At 54.1% G+C, this 22414-nt stretch overlaps 1 protein-coding gene across 3 annotated transcripts in view; it reads right to left on the reverse strand.

The window, feature by feature from the left end:
- TMEM266 (transmembrane protein 266) overlaps nt 1–22414 on the reverse strand; it is a 102303-nt gene that overhangs the window by 41290 nt on the left and 38599 nt on the right. Inside the window, exons 2-5 of one of the 3 annotated variants that reach the window (XM_032468831.1) lie at nt 21529–21635; nt 18869–19057; nt 4840–4994; nt 1831–1904 (exon numbers count right to left, since the gene is read on the reverse strand). In XM_032468831.1, the coding sequence (XP_032324722.1) occupies nt 1831–1904; nt 4840–4994; nt 18869–19057; nt 21529–21566 (456 nt within the window). In that variant the 5' untranslated portion in view covers nt 21567–21635. Of the gene's footprint in view, nt 1–1830; nt 1905–4839; nt 4995–6194; nt 6542–18868; nt 19058–21528; nt 21636–22414 lie in introns of those variants that run through there. The other 2 variants (XM_032468832.1, XM_032468833.1) reach the window with 2 other exon arrangements.

Here is a 22414-nt window from a genome sequence, read left to right on the forward strand (position 1 = left end):
GCCAAATTAACGCTGGGTAATAAATTCTGCAAAGCCAATAAAACCAAAGCAGAGGGGTAGATGGAAGAACCGCAGCAACTGATCAAACATTTTTGTTGGCAGTCAGAGACACATGGCACATTTTCCAAGGTTTGCATCAAGGAGACATCTGGCCACGGACCATGTGTGTGTGTGGGAAGGAATCCCAGGGAGCAGAGATGAGGGGGCCAGGGAGGCCAGGGCCCTCCTCCAAGGGGCAGCAGGCACTGTCTGGGGGGCTGAGGCTGCTCCAGGGCCATGACCTCAGCGAGCTGGACGGGGCACTTCCCCGGGTGGGCAGCGTTGGGATCTGCACCCCCACAGTCTGAGCCTCAGGCCCAGGCTTGCCTGCCAACTCTGTGGGCTGTAGGAGCTGAGGCCTGGGAAGAGAATGTTCCGTGCTTGGAATGCCTGCTGCCGAGCCCCACCACAGGCCACACCCAGACTCAGGATTCTGGACTCAAGGCCTGAGGCCCAGGCCTCCCTTGACTCTGAGAGAGAGAAAGCGCATGGCAGGAGATGGGGTCGGAGCTGCCCACAGGAGAGCCCCGGGGCTCCTGACTCCCTGATCACATCACAAATATTCTCTACCTGGTGCCTCCACCCACAACACTGCCCTCCCACAGCATCCTCCCTCCCCTCAGGGCCCCGCGTGCCCTGGGACTCAGAGCCCCTCTGCCTCCAGGAAGGCATCACCTGTACTGGTGTGAGCCGCGTGTGCCTGCGTGTGCGCCTCCCAGCAGTCTCTGGGCCTCACTCGGTTCTGACTTTCTCCCAGGCTTGCTGACCACACCGAGAGGCCCCTCTGGGCTCTGCACCAGCTAATTTGGACCTGTGGGGGTGGGGGCCCTCGGAGGGAGAGGGCCAGTGGCAGCTGACTTGGACCAGCCTTCTGTTCGGAAGGACCAGATTTCCACCTAAAACTCCCCAGTCCCTCGAAGACCCGCCGCGGCCCACAGGATAAAACCCAGTCTTCTCAGCTTCCCCCAGAGACCTGCTGGCAGTAGCCCCAAGCCAATGCCCCTGAAACGTGGGCCAGGGCATCACCATGACAGCTGGGAGCTGCTGAGAGGAAGTGTCACTTGCCCCCGTGTCCCATGTCAAGGTGGAGGGATGTGCTGAGATCTGGTTCCCACACACTTCAGTCCCACTCTGGGCTGTCAGCTCCCACCCAAACCCAGTGCCCACGAGCTTCCAGGGGCTCTTCCACTCTTACCTCCCACATAGGTTAGGACTTGGGTTTCATCAGCCGACTCCAACAACGGTGAAGAGCATCCACGCTCCCTGATCCCAGGCAAGTGTCCCTTTGCTCACACAGAAGGGGCACAGCTCAGCCTAGCCAGGCCTTGTACCCCCAAAGCACCAGGCCAAGTCCACTGCATAGCCCTATGACTCCGTCTTTGCCCTCCGCATGCCTTGGCCCCGAGGGGCAGGTGACCTGGGCACCCAGGACCACGGCCACAGCGTCCTAATCGGCCTCCCCACCTCCAGCCTCTCTGGGCTTCAGCCCGGCGTCTGCCTGCTGCTACTGGCACACAAACCATTTGCTCTTCTTCAGCTACGTCACTCAGTCTCACCTTCACAGATGTCACCGTCCACCCTTCTCCTGGACAACACCTGGTCATCCTCTGGGACTCCACTCAAGGGGCCAGCCTCCCTGTGCCTCTCCCAGCACAGAACTCAGCTCCCTGCACTGTGCCTCCTTCTCTGCAACCTCGGGGGCTGGCAGATGGCCTGACGCTGATAAATGTTTATAGAGCAAAGCTTGGTGTCCCTGGGACAGGAGGTCACAGGGCCCAAGTCTCCACCTACCTCTGAGAAGAACACGGAGAGAATGACCAGACTGATCCAGTGTATCACGTCGGCAAACTGGAACGCACTGGAAACTGCAAGCACAATAATAGGGCCCAATTTTAGGGACTAGGAATTAGGTGCCTTGGTAGAGGGGGCTTCACAGCCGGAGGCAGGCTGCCGGGAGCCCGGGCCGTGAGCGTTTCCACCTGGATGCAGTCAGGCCAGGGGACGTCAGGGCAGCTCTAAGGGCATCCGCGATGGAGGCGGTGGCGGCTGGTGGCCCTTGATGCTTTTCATCTCTCTGTCAAGGAGCTGCCTACGTCTCCCCAGGGCCACCTCTCAGAGCTCCAGCTCAGTCCCACCGGCCGAGGTGTGCTTTGTGCCCAGAAAGGAGCCGTCCAGAGGGGGCTTAAGAAGACATCCGGGACTCTCAGACCTGGTCAGCAGCGTTGGTCAGGTCTAGACAAGCTTTCAGAAATCCCCACCACCATTCACCCCCAAAGCACCGTGCACTGTGTGTGGGTCTTGAGGCAAGCTTACTTTGACTTTTCATTCTGAGAACTCTGAGTGGCTGAGAAGGCGGTGTCAGCGGGGTGTTTTGGGGAGAAGGCTGGAAGAGGGAGCCAGGGGTGGGGCAGGGGATGTCGGCCTCCCAAAAGCGGCAGAGCCAGCAGCTGGGGTCTGCTCCGCTCCCAGCTTGTTCCCCTGGCCTTCCAGATTCCAGTGGGAGCGGGGAGAGCCATCAGCTACTGAAAGCTCCCACCCCACCTTCCACCAGGCGATCCTTGGAGTTAAGGCACCACCTCTGGAAGGCCTTTTTACAATGCAGGAGTCACGACCAGGCTCTGAGCTGTAGCAGGGCACAGTTTATCAAGGAATGAGGCCAAAAGTAGGATGCTGGGGCCCAGATAAGGGTCAGGTGGGCTCTGATGGATACTGGGTGGGAGGGGATGCCCCCCCAGAGGGCCGGCCTAACAGAGATACTAGTAGGAGATCCCTGGGCAGTGGGGCAGGGCCAAAACAAGGTGCAGAAATGCTGCTGAGAACACAGTGGCCCTGCTTCCCTACTGTGCTCTGGCCAGGCCTGCTCAGCACGCAGCTCAGATCCCTGGGGGCCAAGGTAAACGGCAAGAGCCATCAGTGCGGTGGGCTGGCCCAAGGAGAGGAAGCCACAGCGTCCCCAAAGCTCTGAGACCGGCAACCCCTGGGGTGGGTAAAAACAAGGTCCCAGAGCACGTCCAGGGGAAGGAGGTTGCAGCGCCAGGTTCCAGGTGGGGGACTCCGGGGTCCCTGGCTTTGGGCCAGTACACGCCTCAGAGGGCAAGCCCTGACAATGCCATGGATTCTTCCCCTCCTGGTCACACAGATCCTAGTGGGAACCGGGAGGCTGATGCCTGTGTGACTCTGAAAAGACCTCCTGATGATTCTGGAAACATAAAATCTCTCCCCATTATTTCTCAAATGAATTCCTATGCCTTTTTTTACGGTTTGCTTTAGAAGAGCAATAAATCTCTGATTGTGCGTTTTATGGAATTTAAGACGCCTTTTATGAGCTGCTATAGGATCTCCCACCAAAATCAATCTCCTGGATACTTAATTTTAAGCAAAATTCCAGTGTCGGCCGGGTTCTCAGTTCTATTCAATGCCTTGTCACAGCCTGCGCGGCCCAGGGCCCCGTGTATAACCCACAACAGGGAAAGAAAGACTCCGTTATGGACAGACCTCATAAAAAGCAGACGTATGGATGAGTGGGAGGGAAAGTATTCAACATGGTTTAATTGAAGACAGGCTGAGTATAAAACCAGTGCCGGTCACTTTCTGCTGGAAGATACTTTGATTGGAATCAAGGGGCCACCAGCTGTACAAAAGCCAATGAGGCTTATCAGACAGGAGCAATTCCGTGCTCCCCGCCATCCTCTCTCAGAGAGCATGGAAGGAGCTTCAGTGGACCCTGAATACAGAGGCTCCAGTAAAGCAACTGGGGGCACTTGAGACAACAAGTTCAAATTGACTGAGCGGGTCTGGGCTTGGCTGGATCTATAGTCCTGGATTTTGCCAATGGCAGGAAAGGAAATTTCTCGGTGGCCAATAATTTTGTTTCTTTGTTTATTTGCAATTACATGAGCCACCTTCTGAATAGGGGAACTCTGGGAAGCCAGGAGCTCTACCAACAACCACTCACTCATCCAAAGTCAAGTCAAGACCCTTGGCCCTCCCTCCTGGTGCACCAGAGGTCTACAAGGGTGGGGGCAGGAAGCAGGGACACTCTGACAGCCGTGTTGCTAAGGGACACCCAGAAGGACAGCAGAGGAAGCGAACAAGCCATCATCTGCCATGTGCATCACGAACATGAACACCATGAGGACGAGGATGGGAAAGAGAACTGGCCTGATGGCTTGAAAGACCCAGCTCCAACGCCTCTTACCCAGGGAAAGCCTAACTGCTCCAGATCTTAATTCCTTTGTCTGTAAAATGGGATAATAGCAGTCTTGCCCATCTCACAGGGTTGCTACTAGGGTCAAACGTATGGAGATGCACTTTCAAAACGATGACGTTATAAATAAGCAACACTGCCAACTTACAGCTGAATAAAAGTACAAGCAATCGTATTGTCACTGTGGCTGCTGTCATTACTAGTTACTACAAGTTACGCCTCCACACATGGGAACTCATTAAGCTACAGAAAATCCCAACCTGGAATATTCCAAATGGGAACAATGAAAAAAAAAGTGCGTACAGGGGTCCCCAACGTGTTTGATCTCATCAGTTTCTGATCATGGAATGCTGGGGCGGGGGAGGAAGAGGCCACATTGGGCGCAGAGGGGCAAACCGGTGCTGGGGGTGACAGAGAGAGAAGCTGCTGGGTGCTTCCCTCCCGGTGCTCACCCGCCCTGAGCCGTGGGGCCGGCGGTGGGCAGTGGCGCGGGGGCTGGGGGCAGATCGCGCTGCTGGTTGGGGACCCCTGACGGATGCACATGGAATATTGACACCATACGTATTTGCATATATATCTCTCTTGCTACTCACACTGGAGAAGCTTTATATCTATTAGAAGTTCCAGAGTCAGGAGAATCACCACCAATATTACACAGGCTACCAGGAAACTGTTGACACTCGCACTGAGCAAAAATACCTGCCACACGGCTGCTCTCTTCCCACAGCACGGCTTCAGCCAGGTAGACCTGCGGGGACAAAAGTGAGGGAGGAGGCACTGAGAGGAGGTGAGGTCCTGCCACAGCCCTGCTCTAACAGCCCCCAGCATCACTGCTCCCCAGCTCTGTGCTTCCTGATGAAACACAGCCTTCTTCAAGGGGCCCCTGGGTAGAATCACAAAGAGCAGAGACATCTCATTCAGAGATAGAGCTCGGTTTGCTGGCTGACCCAGGCAGCTCCCAGCATCTCCGTGCCTCAGTCTCCTCATCCTTAAAATGGGTGCGAAACCCACATCCCAGAGGCTTGTTGTAAAGACGGAAGATCACAAAGGTCGGCAGAGAGCCTGGTTATGTATATGTGCTGCATGAATTATTATTATTATTACTAAACTTGTTATTCTACTTCTGTGTAGTCTCGGAACCCAGCATGGGCTCTGTGTTTAGGAGACCCTCAGTCCACCTCTAATAAATGCTCAATGAATTAATACATAGATTTTCTGTTTTTCCAGCTATATAAGGAAAGATTAGGACTAGATCCCTTTTCCTCAAAGTATGTTATAAGGAATGCTAGTTCCACAGAATGTTAATGGCTGTTACTCAATAAAGTTTCCATGGTTGGGTAAGTTTTGGAAAATTTGGATCAAAGTTAAGTGGATATTTTTCTCTGTGGGACACTTATGTGCCATGAATATGTTATCAAGCACCGTCATGCTCCAAAAGGGATTAATTACACTATTGCTGTTTCCCAAACTCATCAGCCCATGGCACCCTTTTGTCACAGAGCATAAGGAGGGACTGGTGTTCTAAGGACTGTCTTTTGGGAAACCTTTCACTGGATGATCATGAATGTTCATAGACAGACTCGAGGCCACAGAGGATGGAATCTTTCCTGCGTAGGTTTGGAAGTGGAGAGGAGGCAGAGGATCTCAGAGATGGGTGTGTCTCTTAAGGATCTGATCCACTCCCTTCAGGAACACAAGATCCCAGGGACAAGGGGGTGCCTCTGAGGAGGCATGGGGATTCTACGATCAAACCTCACTGCCTTGGCAGGTCATTTATGAGCTGGACCTGCCTGCCTGCCTGCCTTGATGAGGAAGAACTGGGTGTCAGAGACAGCGCTAGCTGGGGAGTCCTCACTTCTGGCGGGGTCCTCAGCCTCCCCAGACTGCATCCTCACTTGTAAAACTCCTTAACCCCTAGGATTATTTAAAGTTAAATGAGAAAACGTACCTGACCTGTAAAGCACCATGTAGCTGATGGCGATGGTGGTGATGATGGTGATGGTGGTGATGATGATGATGATGATGATGGTGATGGCAGTGATGACCGTGATGGTGGTGATGATAAATTATTTTATGCCCCAAACACTTGGCCACCACCTCCTGTCCAGAGGAAGCAGTCGGCTGCAGCCTGCTCCAAAGGGGTCAGTACCCATCCCGGAAGATCCCAAGAGTGTCTCTGGCAGGGGGAGCTCTGCTTTGATGTGCTCTCTTCTCCCCGAAGGAATAACGTGAGTGCTTCAAGGGGGAGATTTCTTCCTCACCATCCATCCAGGGGACACTTGAAGGAGGCCCCAGCTGTTGGAAGGTGGGACAAAGCTCATGGCTCAGAAACCTGGCAGGAAATTTGGCTTATTCAAGTCTTTCTGCATGTTTTTCCAAAATCTCTGGGAATAACAGTGGCTGTCCTCAGTCGGGGGGGGGGGGGCGTGAAAAGACTGGGGGTTCAATCCCCAGCCTCGGAAACTCATCGCAGGAAGAGGGGCAGGGGCATTTCAGCAGGTGATAGGGAGGTGGACGGAGGCATTTTAGACAAGGGGAGGGTGACCCCCACATGGCCAAGAGCGTGGGGTGAGGGGTGAGGAGAGCAGCCAGGCGGGAGAGGGCTCTCACTGAGAGACAAGCCGGAGACAGGGGGCAAAGGTGGGTGGGGGCCAGACCGTGCAGGCCACTGGTGAAGGCCTGCCTCGCCCGCCGCAGATGGGTTTCAACGTCCGTTGCAGAACCACCTCTCTCCACCTTCCTGCAGGTCCACGAGGGCCGCCCGCCAGCAACAGGCTACACCACACATAGCTCAGCAGGGTGGCCAGAGAAAATACGGGCCATCCAGTTAAATCTCAGGTAAACAATGAACAATTTCCTAGTATAAGTATGTCCCAGACATTGCATAGGATAGACTTACTTTAAAAAAATTATTCATTGTTTATCTGAAATTCAGATTTAACTGGGTGTCCTGTATTCTCATTTGCTAAACCTGACAACACTAAACTCTGCACAGAGGGGTCTCGAGGGGGCCTGGCGAGGGGGGCTGTGGTTTGGTCAGAGGGATGCACAGGAACTCTGGGATACAGGCGAGAAGCCAGCGCCAGGGAAGGCAAGGCCATGAGAGGGACCCTGGCAGGAGGGCTGGGCGTGTCTGTCCCGGAGGCCAGGAAAGAAGGACCAGGGCAGGGGAGCTCAGAGGCACAGCCGTGCCCACCTGGCTGAGGCCCAGAGAAGCCTAGATGCTCTGCCCGCACGTGCTGTCAGCTGTGTATGGCTTTGGTGCATGAAAGACTCTGAATTTTAAGCTACCTTTGGCCCCGTGACTCAGCTGGCCTCCTCTCCTCCTGATCCATCCCGCGAGTGTCTCACCTTCTCCCCCTCCTTTTTTCCCAATGTGACATTCCCACCCCCCTTCCGCTTGGCCCTGTTTTAATCTTTCACACCTCTCCCCCCAGCTCTCTCCCAGCCTCCAGCTGCCTCAGCACTTCCCGCTCGCCTCCTGCCCTCCTGTTAATTACCTCCTTCCCCCTGGCCGCAGGCACTGCCATCACCGGGACCCAGAGGAGACCCAGCTCCGATTCCACACCCTCTCTAAAACCTGGTCCGACTGTCTGCGGCCCCTAAACTGATGCCATTTCACTGTCATCTGAAATCTGAGGCGAGACCCTTCTGCGGTGACAAGTAAAAAGCTCAGCTGTGAAGGCCGGTTGCCGGGGCTGGCGCCAGGCAGCAGGGAGACTGGAACCGTCAACGGAAGGGCAGGGCGCCTGCTCTCCCAGCAGGTGCTACCCGGCAGCCCAGCTGCGCCCCCCAGAGACCCAGCCTTCTACCCCCAGGGGAAGGTCCCACAGGGAGAAGGGGATGAAAAAACAGACCATTCGATTCTTCAAGCAGCAGGCTTTCCCTATAAACCCGAGACTCCAATCTTGACCTGCCTCCATGGGAGGGAAAAGTCATTTGATGTTGCTGGCTTCAAATGCTAAGAGGTTGCTTTTTATTTTCTTGTTGGGTTAGAAAAGTATCCTGGGCAGACCCAGGTTGGGTCTTTGGGAAGCAGTCGGTGCCAAGTGTGGACCCAGGGCGAGGAGCTGCAGGCAGGTGCCCGAAGACACCAGTGGTCAGAAGCTGGCCTCGGGGAGCAGCCAGGGAGGGCCCAGGCTGGTGGCAGGACTCAGAAACCAGGCAGCGGAAGGTCTGGAAGTCAAATGAATGAATGCCAGACACCCCCGTGCTAGGTAGGCCCTGTGATCAAAACAGGCAAAGGCTCTTGGCAGCTGGCTTTCCAGTGGGTGAGAGTCAAACAATAAACGTAACAAACTCGGACAGTGGATGGTGGTGGGGACTGTGGGGGGAGTGGGGCATGAAGGGTGACCGTGACTTAGGTGGTGAGGGCAGGCCTCACCAAGAAAGCTGAAAGTGAGTGAGAGCCGGAGGGGTGAGGGCAGTGAGATGCACCAAAACAGGGATGATTTGTGGTAAAATTCTATTCAGCCCCCAAAGAATCTCCAGCACAATAGACGCCAGAAGGCAGGAGCCAGGAGCGGGGCTGGGGGAGGCGGGTCTGCCCCTTTCAGGGCTGGGGGCAGCCTACCTGACCCCCTCTCCGGGGGCAGATGCCGCAGGCCCTCCCACAGCCCGGGGGGGCGACCGATGCAGTTCCCGAAGCAGAGCCCAGGCCCCACCGCTCTGGTCCTGTGCTTCCACTCCTGTGCCAGCCCGAGGTCCCCCCGCCCCTGCTCTGCTTTCAATGACCAGCCCCTCAACCATGCCGATCTGGGGGTGACTCCCTGCAGCCCCCTTTTTGCACAAGTTCAATGGGGGCTATTTACACACTCTAGGTGAACCTCAGGACCCCAGAGCGATACACGCGGGGGTGGACTCCAGTGAAGCAGATGGCGGGAGACCACCTGTCAAAGAAGGATGACACTGAGGGATTCAGTAGCTGGTGAGGCATGGCTGCCCTGGGGCAGGGAGACTGCAATCTTCACCCAGGTCAGTGGTCCTCAACCCTGGCTGACCTGAGGACCAAGGGAGCTTTTAGAACTCCCCGTGCCCAGGCCACGTAAACCGCAACCTCTGGGGTGGTTCCCAGACGTTGGTGTTTTTTGGTCTCCTTAGCTGATTCCAATGTGCAGCTGAGACTGAGAACCACTGTCATTGGCCCCTGACGCTCAGTGGGCTCCGGGACCAGCAGCATCAACATCACATGGGAGCCTGCTGGAAATGCAGTGTCTTGGACTTTTCCATACCCACTGAGTGAGAGTCTGCATTTCAATGAGATGCTGGGTGACAGCCACCAATTTGGGTTTCACAGGAGGTAACAGGTAGCTCAGGAGGCGGGCAGGGCATGGCAAAGGGAGTCTGGGTGCAGGAGAGATGAGGCAGTGAAGGCAGGCAGGTCCCCAGCCGGCCCCGGGAAGTGGTGAAGCAGGCAGGCCCTCCACGGGGCAGGAGACAGCACTGACACTCAGTAAGACAGACGGTGTGTGTCTGGGGGTGACAGGGGCTTCCTCACTCCAGATCTGAGGCTGAAGCCAGAGTCCAAGCAGACTCTGGGCTTCCAGCTCCTTGAAAAGCAGGACCATAGATCCTAAAGGCTCCAGGACAGAGGCTGGGCTGAAGCAGCCGACCCTCTGGCTGTCCCAGGGTTTGGAAATCCCAAGCTGCTAATAAAATATCCTTTGAAATTCAAATGACTCAGACATTCCTAGGAGATTGTGTTTTAGCAGAAAAATAGAATCTTTCCAGCTTCAAAATATCCCTGAGTGGTTAAATAATGACTCAAGGAGCTTAATGGGGCAAAGGGGAAATCAGCATTGACTCTTTAATTAGAGAAGATCCTTTCCTCCATCTCTTCAGCATCCACCCCATCAGAGCCCTGGAACTGGTTCTCAGGGTGGTGTTTTTCCCCCAGAGTCACCACCAGAGGGCAGGCGTCTCCCAATTTCCTATCTTGGTGCAGCGACAGCAAGGGGACAGCTCCAGGAGGCCGGCTGGGGCTGCCAAAGTCTGTAAATACCAACAACCAGATGGCATCTCCTGGCAGGCAGGCCAGTGTTCTACCGTGAGGGTCCACCAATCACTCCTGAGGCCCTAGGGGAACCCGGGGGCTGGAGGGGAGGCTGGGTACCCTTACTGTTTCTGCTTTATACACTTAGGTGTCTTGATAAAAGTTTGAGAGAGTAACTTTTAGAATATTAAAATGAACTCTGGCAAGCTTCTGACGGATCCGTCATGTGAGGTCAGGCCACGTGAGTGGCCCAGAAGGAGGCGGCTCCAGGTCACTGCTCCATCAGGCAGCATTCCCAAGCCTGGCACCGAAACAGCCCCATTCTGGAGGGCAGAGCAGAACCTCACCGTGCCAAGATGACAGTTTGCTCCTGTGGGGCCTGGCTTCTCCCACCCAGGCAATCCACGGCATGGCTGCCCAGCCGGCATGGCTGGGAGGATGCATGATGGGGTGGGTGGCTAGAGTATGGGGACTTGGAGACTCTCAAGTTGTCTGAAAAGGTGCTCACAGGCAGTGGACAGTCGTGACGTCCCTGGAGGAGGTGGAAGATCACAGAAGAGCCTATTTCCCTGGGGGGAGCCAGAACCGATGGCCCTGCCGGTCCTACGTGGAGATTTTCATCCATCAAGTCCCCACAGAAAGGAGCGGAGGAAGGGGGTTGGAGTGAGGCCTGTCTGGTGGCAAGAGCCGGAGTGAAGTCTGGGGTGCCGGGCCTCCCCACCCCACCCCAACTCTGACCTTGGGAGCCATGGCTAGATCAGAGCCTCAGAACCCTTCTGGGTTGCAAAGCTCTCCTCAGGATGAAAACCACAGCCCTACACCTGAAAGATGCACAAAACCACAACACTATGTGTCACATTCCAAGGGGCACGTGGCCCTCTTGACTCTCATTGATAGAAGGATACCTGGGCTCCAAGTTCAAACCCCAGGGCTGGGCAGTTGAGACCCCTTCAGGCCCTAAGATGCTCCAGTTCTGTGATGCTGAACACCTGTGGCCTGGATGCCACAGCCTTGGTGGCGGTGTCATCGGCAGAGCATCCTGCGGCCCTGCTTTACTCTTCTTTACCATATTTACTCCAGACGATGAAAATGCTGTCAGAGAAAGCCACGAAGCTGACTGAAATCCAGCTTCTGGCACTGATCTGGGTTTTATTTTTATTGGTTTAACAAATGCTTACAAGGCACTTACTACGTATGTATGCTGTTCCGAGCACACTTTACAAATGTTAACTCACCTAGTAGTTTTAAGAGACAATTCCTTCTCATGTTTCCCTGTTGACAGTGGGGAAAGCCAGACTTTTTCATCTGTTTGGGGTTTGGTGGGAACTGTAGCCCCACCGCTGGCTGAATTCTGAGTGCAGTCTTAGAGCCTTAGTTTCCGAATCCCCCAAATGGGAATAAGCACCACCTCCCTTTGCAAAGTTGTTCTAAAATGTAAAAAAATAATATATGTAAATCCCATGACACAGTGCTTACTACACGGCTACCATGTGCATCTACTATGATGACTTAGGCATGTGGGCATGAGAGAAAGGATTAATCACCCCAACAGGGGCAGTTTCAACCGCCCATATTCCATTCCAGTTACAACATTCCTGGCATTGTACCGGGTGCTAAGGACGTGAGGGAGGTCAGAGCCTTCATCTGCATGGGGCCTGCAGCCTTATAAGTGAATTCTGACTATGCAATGAGCTCTCAGTCCTAGACTACCCTGAAAAACTAAACACACAAAGGGAGAAAAAAAAAAGCAGGAAAAGGAAATGAGCTCACACGTGTAGGACTTCTTAAACGGACAAATATCCACCCATGAGAACCATCAGCCCAACACCCACAGGGACACGCTTTTACTTCCTTCTCACTCTCGCATGGAGAAGCAGAAGCAGAAGCATCGTCAAGTATCCCCTTTGTTCCTGTACCCAGTTCTCACCCGCAAGCCACAGCAGCGCGCAGACCCAGAGGTGCAAGCACTCACTACACTGCGACGTCCCAGGAACTCTCAGGTAGAGGTGAGAGGTGACTCTCCCAGCTCTTTGGGGAACAAGAAATGGGAGTTCCTGTACAAGCAGCTTCAGTTCTGCAATCAGAGCCCTGGGGCAGAGGGAGGGGGAGGGCCGCGTGTAGCTGGGGTTGAGGAAGTCTGACATGCGCTCGTTCCAGATTTCCTGCATCCTTGGAAATGCCAACGCTGGGAAAGAGAGCAGGGTGTGGTGGCCAGAGCTCGGGGCCAGGAGGTAGGAGCCGTCACCCCACTTGGCAAGCCACCAAATCCCCTCTGGGGACACAATGGCCAACACACACCATGGCCTGGCTCCCCTACCTGGGGGGACCCAGGGTATTGTCCACATATCTCTGAAGGGCTGCCGGGGGGTTCAAGCCCTGGCTCAGGGGAGGGAGTAGGGTGTTCCTGGATCAAGTGGCCACAAGACTCCCTCCGCCTTGAAAGTCCTCAATTCTGGGAACTGGCCAGAAGTCTGAGAGCCTCCTTTGTGCCATGCTTTGCGGGAGGCCTGCCTGGATGAGGTCAGCTTCCTAACCTGGTGGGAACCGGTGGGCTGCAGCTCTCAGGCACACCCCACTTCTCTGTCCACTTCTCTCTGTGGTTCTGAGCTGAAGCTTGGTAAATCCTGGGTCAGCTACGCTCTTTCCTCGTTGGGGGTGGGGGTGGGGGCTGTCCTTGGGTTTAAATTCCCACCCCCATCATTCCAGGCAGTGCTCATGCACCCAACAAAGGTGGTTGGAGGCGCTCTGCCGCCACCTAGTGGTCTCCTGCGGCTGTACACCCTGCCCCTGTGAGTAGGTGGGAGCAAGAGGTTTATTTTGCTGAGAAATCACGTATCTGTGAATTTATTACCTTCTAAGTCAACATAAAACCTCCGTGGTTCTTGGACTACAGGGAAGAAGCTAACCTGTGCTTGTGAGAAAAAATTTTTATCTGAATTAAACCTCTGTTTCCTGGTTGGGGCATCAAGCACCCTCGCTGGAAGCCTGAGCTCAGACTAGAGTCGTGGTCACTGGGCCAGCTTGGGTCCAGGGACAGCTGGTGTGCCAGAAGAAGGGGCAGTGTTTTGTTACAGACAACTCTCATTGGCCGCAAGAAAATGGATTAATGAAGCTCTTTGCAACTTTTTTCCCCTTGGGGGAAAAAATGACGGAAAGATTTCACAAGCCATGTGATGCAGAACTTCCAGGCTTTGCACCTGCAGGGTCAGCAGGGGTGGAAGTGCCTTTCAGCCCTGAACTTGAAAGGCTTCTTCTTCTTCTAAAAGGATGCTAAGGCTGTACTAAGTGAAGCTGGCATATTTTGAGGCAAATCTGATTTACTTCTTTTAGGGTGACTTTGTGGAGGGGGTGTGGAATTAGCAGGGACGCCCAGAGGTGGGCCAGCCAGACCGTGGCCTTGAGTTCTGGGCTGTGAGACGCCTGATCCCTCCCTGAGGCTCTTCCCGGACCCTGTGCAGGCCTGGGGCCAGCCCCCAACTCTCCCCAAATGGAACTGGGCTTTCCCTTCTCGTCTAATCCTGATCTTAACACCGCCTCGCTCACTCACCCACTCGCCCACACCATTCCTGCATTTAATCAACACCCTCCAGTGTTCCAGGCTCAGAGGGCCTGGTCCCTGCCCTGACGGAGTGCTTGGTCCTGTACTGCAGACAGACTCGAGAACAGAGCAGAGCCCAGTGTCACAAGTGCTAAGATAGAGATTGGCCAAGGGCTATGGGAGCACCAAGGTGAGGCCCTGGCCTGGGTGGGGTGGGGGCCGGAAGACTTCCTGGAGGGGGTGGCCCTTGAGCTGGACAGTATGGGGAGAGAGGAGGGAACTGAGGGTTATGGCTTAGAAGGTTCCTCCCCCGCTCCTTTGCCTCCAGCCTTTGTTTGCTGGCATATCTAAAATTATTTCAGTCTTTAAATAAAGAAGTTGCTATATTGGACCTGTCTTCTTTTCCTGGCCTAAAATCTTAAAAACCATCCCTGTGCCCCCATTATGTTTTCTCCCTCTGACTCTGAAGTTCCAGCAGAAATGTGTCATTGACATCATCTCTTGGGATAGAGTCGGGGGAAGAGGAGGCTTTTCCTCCTCACCCTGCATGGCCTTGCGGTTTCTGAAGCCCCCGAACTGGGAACTAGCATTCCACCCATGGACGCTTCAGTGGAAGCGGCTTCATGGGCAGTGGGCGTGGATGAGGGGGGCCAGAGCAGGGGAGGAAGAAGGACGCAAGTTCCAGTGGTGACCAAGCCTGACTGACCAGCTTCATGGAGCTTCGGTGTCTTGGAAACCACTGGCTCCCGTGAAGGCCAGGAGGAGGTGAGGGTCACTGTAAATGAGCCAGAATGCACACGTGACTCACTCTGGTAATGGGTTGAGGAGGCCGTCTAGCTAGGTCTAGGTCCACTGACGTGGCCAGACAAAATCCATTTTGGGAAAAGCTGAGGGCCTGTTGGGTTTGAGGTGGCCACAAGCCCCGGCTGGGCAGGTCACAGCTCCTCAGGCTGCACCTGAGTGCTGCCACCGAAAAGGCTTTGGGTGGAGACAGGAACACTTCTCCTCTCAAATGTGCAGCCAGCTCAGAGGCAGAAGAGCAGACGACCCCAGAGACACGTGTTAGGGTTCCAGGTGTGTCTGGGGTCCTGTGAAGGCATCCAGGAAGTAGCTGGCTATGGGCCAGGAGTTAGAGAGAGAGAGCTGTGCTAGAGACGTGGCTTTGAGCTTTACAAGCTGAGGAATGTTAATTCCAGTTGTGGGGGCGGATGCAGCTACCCAGTGTGCAGGATTAGTGGAGCGCAAATGGCCAAAGACAGAAAATGAAGAGCCCCGGCAACTAAGGACCAAGCAGAGAAAATGATCTGTCAAAGGCCTGGAAGGGACAGCCAGGTGGGGCAGGAGGGAAGCTCAGCAGAGCAGCTGACCCAAGCAGACGGTGCTTCCAGAGGGAGGGAGTGGCTGACCGTTCCCAATGCTGGACCCAGGGCCGAAGAGGGATCCTAGCAACGTGGCGGCTGCTGATGACCTTGAGGGAACAGTTGCCACGGTGTGGATGGGGCTGAGGCTGGACCGCAGCAGGCTGAGGAATGAACGGGAGTGAGCAGAGGGGACATGGCAAGTGTAGATGAGGACTTTAAGAGGTTTGGCTGCAAAGGGAAGAGGTTGATGGCGGCAGCTAACGGGGACGTGGAGTCAAGGGAGGAGGTGCAAGACCTTGCGTGTGTGACAGGTCAGGGTGAGGATGTAACTGATGGAGCCAAATTCACGCGAAGGTGTGAGGGGAGGGGAATCCAAGCTCAGGAGAGGCGAGGCAGGCCTTAGAGTGGATGAAGGGAAGGACCAAGGGGTGGGGGGCAGCTCATCCGTGGCTGTTTCTACTTTCTGTGGGAGGGAGGAGAGAAGGGCATCTGCGGGGGGCAAGAGAAGACATGGGGGGAATGGAAGCAACCGGAAATGGCCACGTGGGGGCCGGGACCATAGAGGAGGACTGTCAGGCAACACTGAGAATCAAGCTGATTCCGGGGAGGCACTGTTATAGACAACAGTTTGTGCCCTTCCCGTCCACCCTCCAAATGAGGTGTTGAAGCCCCAACCCCCTCCTCAATCTCTGTGTGATGGTATTTGGAGGTGGGGCTTCTGGCAGGTAACTAGATTTAGATGAGGTCATGAGGGTGGGTCTCCCATGATGGGATTGGTGCCCTTATAAGAAGAGGAAGAGACCCAAGCCCACTCTAGCCCTCCACTCACACACAGCGAGGAAAGGCCATGTGAGGACACAGTGAGAAGGCAGCTGTCTGCCGCCCCAGGAGAGAGCCCTCACCAGCCACTGACCCCGTTGGCACCTCAGCCTTGGAATTCCCACTTCCAGAATTGCGAGAAAATCAATACCTGCAGTTTAAGCCACCCAGTCTGTGGTCTTTTGTCAAGGCAGCCCCATCAGACTGAGGCTGCGCCCATCTGCACAGTTGTCTGAGTTTCCTCCCTGAGCCCCTAGCCGTCTGGGTGTGGAAGCAAAGAAGGTAGACAGCAGACAGCTTTGCAGTTAAAGCTCTGCTAGGCAGGGATGTCAGAAGGACAAGGGCTGTCAGGGAAGTCAGGGAGCCGGGCAGAGATAAAACCCTTCCACATCAGGGGTTTGCCCATGTAGCAGTGACCACCCGCCCCGAAGTTACGGGCCTTTGACAGTATGCCTAATAGTGGTGTCACATGTGCAATGTGTGCCAACCACAGTCACAACTGTGACGTTGTTAAGGGACAGGTGAAGCATGGAAGCCCAGTAGTGCCAGGCTGGATCAGGAGCCAGGAGCCAGGGCTATATTTTTGTCTGTGTCACTGCGTGACCTTGGGCAAGTTCCTTCCACTCTCTGCACTCGGGTATCCTATTAGAATATTTAGAATAAAAGATCCCTAATGTCTTTTCCAGCTCTAACACTCTCAGGTTCTGGGAAGCTTAAAGGCACTGAAATATCACTGGGCTTAAAAGAAGCGATTGGCAGGGTGGCCAGGTCACTGGGCACCATCTTGCTGGGGTCCCTGAGGCCCCCTCATCTCCTACAGAACAGAGTCATTCCTACAGATAACACTTCCCTTAGTAGGAAGAGGTGCATTTGACCGGACTCACACCAAAGCTTTCTGAAGACCTACCAGAACTGTAAATCATCTTGTTTTGCATCGTTTCAGAAAGGGCCAGGTTGGAAGTTTGAGGAAAACCCCAGGAAGTGCAGCAAGAGCCAAGAAGCCTTGCAAAGAGAGGCTCCCCCCCTTCACAGTGTGCTTTTGTTTCTCTCCCTTGTCCCCTGGCTTCCGTCCTGTGCCCGCTCTTCCTTCCTCCAGGAAGCCCTCTGGCTGCCAGTGGAGCCCCCCCTGCCAAGAGCTCTGCAGCGAAGTGAATCCCTTCACCAGGCTGCTTCCTATTTACCCACCAGGAGCAAGCGTTCCAGGGCACACCTGGAGACTCAAATCAAGTCAAGAGCCTCTCTGCCTTGCGGGCATCCCATTTGTATTCTCCCTGTTCAGAAGGAACCTTGCAGAGGCCCAATTCAGAAGCAAATGGAATCATAAAGCAGAGCCTCTGCCTCGACCAGCTCAGGCTACGGAGTGGTACCCACCCAGCCTGGACCACCTGAGGTGCTTATGCCCGCAGGATGCGGATGGGGATATGGTCCGGAGCCAGAAACCTCCCAGGCCTTCCTGCTTCTCTCCCTGCCTTCTGACTATGAACTTCAAAAGGGCCTAAAGCTAGCTCAGGTGGGGAGGGTAAATCAGTCTCTGGGAACCGCAAGGGCAGGTTACCAGGTTGCACTACCGCCTTTGACCTCCAGAGGGCAATGCCACGGTGCTCAGGGAATGTCCAATCGGCAACATCATTGGCTGAGCCAGGGACCTGGAGACCCCGAGGAGCCCGCCCTGTCAGATGGTGCTGCCCGCGCTCGGGGATGGCACCGCCCCCCGCCGGCGTCCCTGAGTTATCTCCTGCCCGTTTGCCTATCCTAGTTTCCCACGTGCTGCTGACTCTAAGCACAGTACTTGGAGAAAATTGTATTTTCAGAGAAAGCCACTGGGGTGAAGTTTTTGCAAAAGGTGTACTGTTTCACAGTTGTTAGGCAATTTATCTCGGGAATGAGGCGAGTGCCTTGGGAAACAGCCGGTGGAATCCAAGCTCTGCAAGCTTACCTGTAGGTAAGGCTTCTCACTTGCTTTTGAAATAACCTAGCAACCCTTCGTTCTTACATTCAAAGAAGCCAGCCAGCATGTTCCAGAATATTTACAGGCACCCAAGGAAGCAAGGCGGCCAGGAACTGGCTCCCAAGTTCCTGGCCAATGTTTAAAATTCTTTATCTAAGAGCAACAGGGTGGGGCTGGGGAAAGTCTGACCTGCCTTGGGACCCCAGGACCTGTTCCTGCCCTCCTCTGGCCTTCAGCTTCTCCCACATAAAAGGAGGGTGTCACCGATGTGTCTCCCCTGCCCCATCCAGCTCCAGCGTTCTACTCTGCACCTTCAGAAAGTCTGTTTGTAAGACAGACCAGGCTGGTGAGAAGTTCACGGGGGAATAAAGCATCCGAGCTTGACTGACAAGCTAAGAAGGACTAGACAGGGGCCACTGCTTTGAATCGGGGGCCAGCAAACCCTGCATGCTCTCACCAGGAAGAGAGCAGCCAGCGTCTGCAAAGCTCCGGGCCAAATGCCCAATTCCCTTCCGTCCCTAGCGTACACAGAATGCTTTCTTCCCGAACTCTTCCCTGCTGAGAGCAGACTTGATAAAGGGAAAGTGCCATCTAGTCCATCCTTTATGGGCTCTGTGACCTCAGGCAAGTCCCTGATTCCGTGGGTCCCCTGATTCCAAAGTGTCCCCATTGGGGGTTGGGTGAGCCATTACAGAGTGTGTCAGTCCTTTGACAAATTTTGTAATTCCCTGAGTTGCAAGCAGATGTCACTTAACAGGTTGTCTAGCAGCGACAGATATTTTCTGTGCCCAAAGCTTTTTTTCGGAGGAACAGTGTCAGGAGGAGAAGGGTCTACGTGGCCTGATGTGAACTGCTCCCTTCTACTCAGCATCTCGCATCTCTGGGCTGCCCTGCTGTTGGTACTCATGGAAACCCAGGGAGTTATGCAAGAGCCTTCTTAGCTGCCAGTGGTCCCAACACCTACCCTTCTCTTTGGTAATCTTCGTCCAGATTTGACAGGAGCTGCGAGCCCGCCGTGGAGAGGTCGACCGCAGCCAGGGGCAAGTCACGGTAGGCCAAGTTCGCCAGCTGCACCGGAGCAATGCTCTTGGTTTCTTCGTCTACTTGTTGGGAGATGATCTCAACTTCAGAAATTCCTCCTTCTATGGCAGGCCTGGGTGGGGGAGGACGGCAACAGGGCAGAGTCATCCCTTGAGAATAAAATAATTTTCCCACTCCCCACGGAAAGGAGGGAGGAGGCACCAGGCTCAATGCTGGGCTGGTGGAGAACAGCGGGACATCCGAGGTCACCATTCTGCCCCACTGGCCACCCCAGGGACTAGTCTGAGGCCCCTGCAGCCCCATCTCCTTTGCCAGTGGGGGAAAGCTGGAAGCAGGCTCAGATCTGAAAGTATGAGCTTTGCGGGCGCGTCCTGTACCACCAGGAGGTAAAGACCCAGAGAGAAACTGCCAGCCAGCAAAGCCTGGACTTAGACTTCTAGGCTTCTTGGTCACTGGGCTTTGCTGGCGTGACACAGTCCTTTCAGTTGTCTCCTGGGTTTCTTTGTAAAGGTCCTTGGGAATGTTGTGGCCTCTGTACCACAACAGAGAAGTGTTTGTTCACAGCTGGATGTGCTGCTGGTGGCTGGGGAGCCGACCTGGAGACCCCGAGTGGGCCTTGGGGCAGTGAGGACAGGAGGGGCCAGCTGTCTCTGGGTGCCACTCCCTTCCTACTTGAACTGGTCCTACTGCATCTCCCTTTTTAAGGTTGAGAGGAGATGGGGGTCACTTGATCAAATGCCTAAGGGGTTGTGGGTCTCCTCCTATGTTACTGGCGGCTCACCTACGGCAACTCCACTGGCATCGCGGGGCATCTCCACCAGGGGCAGCACCACTTCCCAACCCGCCAGGGGCACTGGGCAACTTGTGGAGGCATTTGTGGCTGTCACGAAAGCACGGGGGGTCACTACTGACATAAACAGGAATAGGGACACTGCACATCGTGCAGGGTGTCCAACAAGTAACCATCCCGCCTACATAACCAACAGCAGCCCTGTGACGAGATGGGGGGCTGGCTCACTCTGCTCTGACTTGCTGGGGTGCCGTCTTTGGTCCTTCCAACACATTCTTGACCCTGCCTCATCCTGTAGAATCCGAGGGCCTGGGCCTCTGGCCCAACAGTGGGGGTTAGACAGAAAAATGGCATGACTGGAGAGGAGTAAAAATTAAACATTTGAGGGAACATTAAGAGGGGCGGGCTTTAATACCGAGGCAGCGGCCCAGGCTGCTATAAACTGCTCTTGGGCTCTGGTGCTGACTCTAACGTTTACTTCTGCAGGGCCTCCCCCGGGACCTTAGTTTCTCCAGCTGAAACATGAGGAGGTGACATGGAGGCTCTGCTTCTCAGCCTAGGATCTGATACAGGTCAGAGAAATACAGAGCAGGTGGGAAGGGCCATGGCGTGAGAAGTTCCTTGGGTGGGCAGTTCTAAGTTCTAAACTCTTCCTTTCCAACCCCCGTTGAGAGCTGACCAACAATGCCCAGTGGCAGTTGTCTATGAAGCTTGGAGTTGTATCTGCCCACTTCTTTTTTGCTTGAATCATCCAGGTAATTGGGGGAAAAGCGAGATTTTCCTCTGAACACCACAGGCTGGCTGCCTCCACTACCTGAGTTCACCAAGTAATTTCCAAAGTCTGGGTTCTCTTTTGTGGGCCTGACTTAAACCCTAGCCCCTTGCTGCCTGTCACGCACAGATAATAGTGCTTATCATGTGTGACATTCACAAAGCGACTCAAGACCTTCAGACAGAACAGTCACGGAATGTGAAGTTTCTGTGTTTCTCAACAAAGTAAAAGTGTGGGTGTTCGTGGGGGGGATCCTGGCTCCTCCAGATGTTCCCCCGCCAAAACAAGAACTGATGCTGGGTTGAACCTGTTCTCTTTTCTTCTGGAGTACTCAAGGAACCTGTGGTTCGCCGAACTGAACTCATAGAGCTTTCTGATCAGTGGGCTGTTCGTGGAGGGCTGCGGTGAGTTTCTGGGACAAGCAGGATGTGACTCTGGGAAGCCTGGAATAAACCACTTCTGCCTTCCGGACTTTCCTGCCCTCTGGTCGCCTCCTGCCAGTGGTCACAGTGGCCCAGCACCACCCCCGGTCACGCGATCATCCCGCGGTTCATAGCCTGAGCACTGGGACCACTCCCTAGTCTTGGGTGTGGAGAAGAGTATGGTGGAGAACATGCACTAGTAGCTCCGTTCTTCAGCTCTCCCCCTGCCACGTGGCTTTGCAGCATCTCATCAAGAGGAAGAGCACATTTTTGCACCCTTGATGCTGTGTTCAGTCATGAGATTTGTTTTGGCTAATGGGGTATCAGCAATCCCTTTGGACTAGCAAGGGAATTACAATTCCAGTTTGGGATTGCAGAACACCTCTGCCTTTTTTGAACTAAAAAAAAATGAGATGACCTTCGTAAGCCAACTCAGAGAAAAAGTAGTTTTTAACAAGTTAGTTTAATGTCAGGCTTAAGGCTAAAGCCACCCGGAGCTCCTCCTGGTTTACGGGGCTCGGGAAGGGGCTGTCAGCTGCACCTGTGGTTCCGATGGACCAGCTCTGCACCCACAGAGAGCAGATCCCAATGCTACTCACTGTGGATTGGTCATGTTGAAAGATGCAGCCAGGGCCATGGGTTTTCTTGGTGTCTAGTGGGGCTCAGCTGTCTTGAAGCCTGACGTCAGCATTTCCAAGCGTGGGTTCTACAAGACATATAAATATGGTGTCCTGAAGACAAATAATTGAATAGTAGAAATTTATTACTCGGATGCCAAACCAAAGTCTTCCCAAGCTCATCTAAAGACGGAAGCCCTAGAACCTTCTTCCATACAGATTTTCCTTCAAAGCAATATTGAATAGATTCTTCTCATTACCTATGGTGGATAACAACAGGCAGAATTTATTTTTTAGAGATGAAGAAATAGGCCCAGAGTGACAAAGTGACCTTTCTGTGTCACACAGAGATGGCAGAGAGCCAGGCTGGACCACAGGTTTTCTGACTTCTAATCCACAGCTCTTTCCACTACACAGCCAGGTTAAAAACCTTTCTACTTCAGCTTTAGGAATCTCAAAAATCAGTTTGGTCTCAAAAATCCCAAGTGTTTTCCCTCAAATTTTTTTCTCCCAAGATTCCCCTCTCTTCTGGCGGTTGTCTCTCCACTCCTCCAAGCTCTCCTCTCTTCCCAGGTGGTTCTCTCCAGGAGAAGGGAGCACACCCTGCAGCCAGGCTGCCTGCAGTCAGAGCCTGGCTTCCACTTACTAGCCCTCTGTCCTCACCTATAAAATGGGAATAATACTAGAACTAACTAAATGAGTTACTGCATGTAAAACACTTAGAATAGTGCCTGGCAATGTAGTGTTGGCTTTTATCAACATAGTTACTATTTTATAAATTTAAATCGCACAGTCTGTTGAATCTGAGCACATTCCAAAGCAGTTGGATGGCTGAGTGCAAGATTTCCTCTTAAAATCTAGACTAGGT

Source organism: Camelus ferus, chromosome 27 (genome assembly GCF_009834535.1).
Source record: "Camelus ferus isolate YT-003-E chromosome 27, BCGSAC_Cfer_1.0, whole genome shotgun sequence".
Lineage (NCBI taxonomy): Eukaryota > Metazoa > Chordata > Mammalia > Artiodactyla > Camelidae > Camelus > Camelus ferus.